This window comes from Formica exsecta, unplaced genomic scaffold (assembly GCF_003651465.1).
Source record: "Formica exsecta isolate Colony F162 unplaced genomic scaffold, ASM365146v1 scaffold138, whole genome shotgun sequence".
NCBI classification, from domain to species: Eukaryota; Metazoa; Arthropoda; class Insecta; order Hymenoptera; family Formicidae; genus Formica; species Formica exsecta.
In genome coordinates, this window is record NW_021848711.1 from 169,825 (window position 1) to 174,142 (window position 4,318).

General features: G+C 30.9%; 1 protein-coding gene across 2 annotated transcripts in view; it reads left to right on the forward strand.

Moving 5' to 3' along the window:
- LOC115246077 (microtubule-associated protein Jupiter) overlaps window positions 1-4,318 on the forward strand; it is a 25,372-nt gene that overhangs the window by 1,093 nt on the left and 19,961 nt on the right. For both annotated transcript variants that reach the window (XM_029824666.1, XM_029824665.1), the window contains exon 2: window positions 225-302. In XM_029824666.1, coding sequence (XP_029680526.1) covers window positions 262-302 — 41 coding nt within the window. In that variant the 5' untranslated portion in view covers window positions 225-261. The remainder of the gene's footprint in view (window positions 1-224; window positions 303-4,318) is intronic.

Genomic DNA, 4,318 nt, shown 5'->3' on the forward strand with positions numbered 1-4,318 from the left:
TCTCTCTCTCTCTCTCTCTCTCTCTCTCTCTCTCTCTCTCTCTCTCTATTTTCTCACTGCCTTGCGCTCATGCGAAACTCTAAACGGAAGAAGCGCGAGAGTGCATCGTGCATGATTCAGTGTTCAGTTTGACCTGCGTCATTCGCGCTCGCGCGTGTCGTTACGAGTTTCGTGTGCGTGCGTTCTTATCGAGATAATAGAGCTCCCCGCTCTGGTATTTCAAGGTTATCAAGCAGACGCTAATTATTCCGAAGAAGAAACATGTGGGCTGGTCAAGACGACACGCAAAGATTCAAGACCAGGTGCGTTTTTTCACTCGCATGAATGCATATATTCGCGTGCTCTTTTACGTTTCTCTGTCGATTTTCTATCTGTTAACAATTGTTCGTGAATCTGATAGCTTTAACTTTCTCCTTATACCCGATCGGTTTTATCACTTGGTATAATATAGAGATAAGCACGATTCGTGTCTGCACTTCATTTAAATTAATAATTTACTGCCAAAAAAATATTTTATTTTATAAATCTGAAAGCATCTGAAAGCTCTTTACATCTAAAGTAATTTTTAGATTTAATTATATTTAAAAAAATATTGAGCAATATTATATATGTTACATTCAGATCTAGAGAGATTATAGGTTAACGGAAAGGCATAACAAAAGTGTTTCCTGAAATCAGACGCTTCATGGCGTATGCTTGGATCGAATGATCTGTAAGGCCCGAAAAAACAGGTCAACGACCGGTAGGGTCGGTCTGCTGTTTCGAACGTTTTACTTGGCAATTCTTTTTCTTAGTCAAAGAATTAAATCTTTATTAATCTGAGACAGGATATGCCAAGAATAGAGAAACAGGACTAATTAATTAAATGAATTATATATTACATTGGATCTCCATAATAACGAATTTCGAAATAGCGCGTAAAATCCCTTCCATAAGTGCTAGACGCACGTGAGTAGCATTAGTGGGGGTAGTGGTATGTATGTATATATATATACATACACACATACAATCGCGTAAAAGGTGCATCTGTTCTCAGTGGTGTACCGGAAAATAATGTGTAGACGAAACCATATTGCTACGGCCCTGAATTTATCTGAATTATATCTAACGATAAGATATAAGCAAATGATTTGATAAATTGCTCACTCGCATATCTTATTACGTTTTTTCCTCAATTTTTTGGTGTTAAAGAGCTTGGAGATGCGTTATACTTTGGATCATAATATTAATCTCGCGATTTCAAAATACCTGAAAATTATGTATATGTTTGTTAATTATTTATGACGTATAAATAAATCGCAGATTCTAATATATTTTTCTATAACATTATATATTTGACATTTGTCGTATGCATTTTGCGCATTGTAATTATTTTAAGTTTCTCATTAGATTTTTAATTTAGTTATCGCGATTTTTTTTTGACATTTATCATATTGCAATACCGAAATTCTTATTTTCTCGAAAAAAAGAATTTAGATATTGCAATATGATGATAAATATGTGAAAGAAATGGTAACGACTAAATTAAATCTAATGAGAAACTTAAAATAATTATAATACACAATGCATGAGATAATTTTTTTAATGATATATAAGAATTTGATTTTTTTAGAATAATTTAAATAAAACAAATTTCTTTTTATTTAACAATTAAAAAATAAAAGAAGTTTTATATTTAGAACTAATAAAACTAAAAAAAAAAAAAAATTTTCTTTTGCCATTTCTGAAAAAAGAAGAGATTGCTGCTGTAAAAGAGGCTCTCTAAATATACTCAGGCAATTATATGATTTTTCATGCTCACGTTTAATTAAAGTTCGTAATTATTTCATCAGCAAAGAGCCGTTTTCTTGTATTCCGTTATCTCAATTAATAATGGAAATATATCATCTCTGTGTATATTAATGGATACAAATGTAGTTTGTGCTAATTTTATAGTTAGTAAACTTCATTAGGACGATACTTTTTTATCCATTAATGTCGAAAGATTTGTCAGATATCGTATCAGCGATTACTAAAGAATTACTTATCTTAATTTGCGCGTAATTATCGTCTTTTTGACACTCATGTGTATGCTTTTACATGCGATCCATCGCGTTAAAAAAAAATACTACGAAATATATATGTATGTATAATATATACATGTGTGTGTTCGGACAAAGAAACGCGAAGTAAAAGGCCGGAATCACGCTTCGGCATGCGTGGCGTTTTCGCGAATTCCTCCTTCCTTCCAAGACTCTTGGCGATCCTGTACGAGCACGATAACGGAAATTATTCTATACATAGGTATCCCTATATCAAGAGACATATAAATGTCTTGTGTGCCATGTGCAATGATTTTACATGCAATAAACAACGAGGTTTGTGTATCCGTATGCACTACCTGCCTAGTTGAAAAAACCTTGGATTATTTCATTGCCACATGTTTAGATTAGTCAAGTTTTTTTAATTGGCTTATCTGTTAATACGATTTTTCAAAAAGTAGTCGATTGATTTCAACTTTTTTGTACATATGAAATACATATTTTATTTCTGGTCTGAACCAGGATTACTGCGATATTTTCACAAATTAACTAATTTTTTATAATTGCAAAACCAAATGATTACTGGAATCGCACATATTAATCAGCAATTATTATTTTTTTTAAATACTCTTTAAAATTATAAAGCATGAAAAATAATAAACACATTTATATCAAAAGTTATATCAAAATTTGTAAAAAATCTATCCATATATTTTAAACGTGTATGTATTATATAATTATTATCAGTGATAATTTTGATATTTATTTATTTAAACTTCTTATTTCCATTGTAAACATCTATTTACATATATACATATAATTAATATTCTTAAAATTTGTTAATCAAGTTATTTTCTCATCGATTTCTACTGCATGATATATATATGTGGAACGTTTTAAATTTTATAACTACATATTTCGTTAGCGTTTCGCTCATTTGTCTATAAACAATCGACGCTAAGAAACATTCTTGCTATCCGATTGCATGATGGACCTGTTGACGCCATCAGCTTCGGCATCGGCATCGGCGTCTTCGTCGATCAGCTATTAATCGTCCGTTGCAAAATTGGATGATTATTTTTCCGTCGATCGATATTGACGTAAGATCGTTCTTCTATGACGCAATTTACGAGCGCATTCGATTGCTTAATACTTATTCGCTCCACTGAAGCATTACGAAGGCCGCCTTTGGACCAATTGCTTCCGGTGATATTTTAAAACAACGGTATTCATAGATTGTCACTATCTCAAGATTCGACATCCTTATTCTGCGTTTTTACTTGTCGCTACGCAACGAAAGTTTAAAGAAAGAAATTTAAAGAGAAAAATGTAATATTATATGATTTTATTTAGAGAAATATCAATGATTTCGAATTCTAAAAATAAAAATATTATCTTGAATTAAATATTTCATTAATTATAACATGTTTTTCTTCAAACCGTTTCGTACTTCTTCCTGAAAGATCTTTCTTGTATTATTAAAAAGCGGAGATACTTTGCTTGATTATGTAGAAGCAATTATATCTTATTATATCTCGAGATACTTCTTTCCAGAATAATTGTTATTATTATGAATTGCATTTATTTGCTAGGTTAGTAGAGAGAAAATTAATTATTCTATATATACAATTCTTACACAAAATATTTCCAACTTGTTCGAAAGATTTATTCTTCCAGAAATTTTTATAAGCAAATTTCTTTTTTTATGGTCTGTTTCTTTTCTGGGAATAGTTTTTCGACATAGCCAAATATTTTGTCCGAGAAACATCACTTTTCTTACATCAGATTTACATAGTGCAGCATAATCGCGAAAGTAAAATGTCGCAGAGGTTTAGCATCCCATCTAATATTAGCCCACCGTCTTTTATTTTGATGAGCTTTTGCATTTTTTTTTTTTGGAGTGTGATGCGCTCATTCTAGGTATGTTGTACACCGTTCTGTACGACCGTCTGGAACGACAACCATATATAACTGCGTACGATGAAAGAAAAGATTTAATTTATATGTTATGATTGTACATATATATACAGAAAAAACAATACGTATCGAGAAAAAAATATTTTTTACTACATTTTGTAATTAATGTATTCATTACGTTTATTTAGAAAAAAATTTTGTGCTTAGATTTATTAATTTTATTAATAATATTAACTTACTAATTTAAATAATAATTTATCACAATTTAGTTTTTGCATTTGCATATTAAGCCCGTTCTACATTGATCGCATGTCGCCAGTCGCAAGCAAATCGACCAATCACAGTCGATTATTCCGTCGAATATTATTCTGTGATTGGTC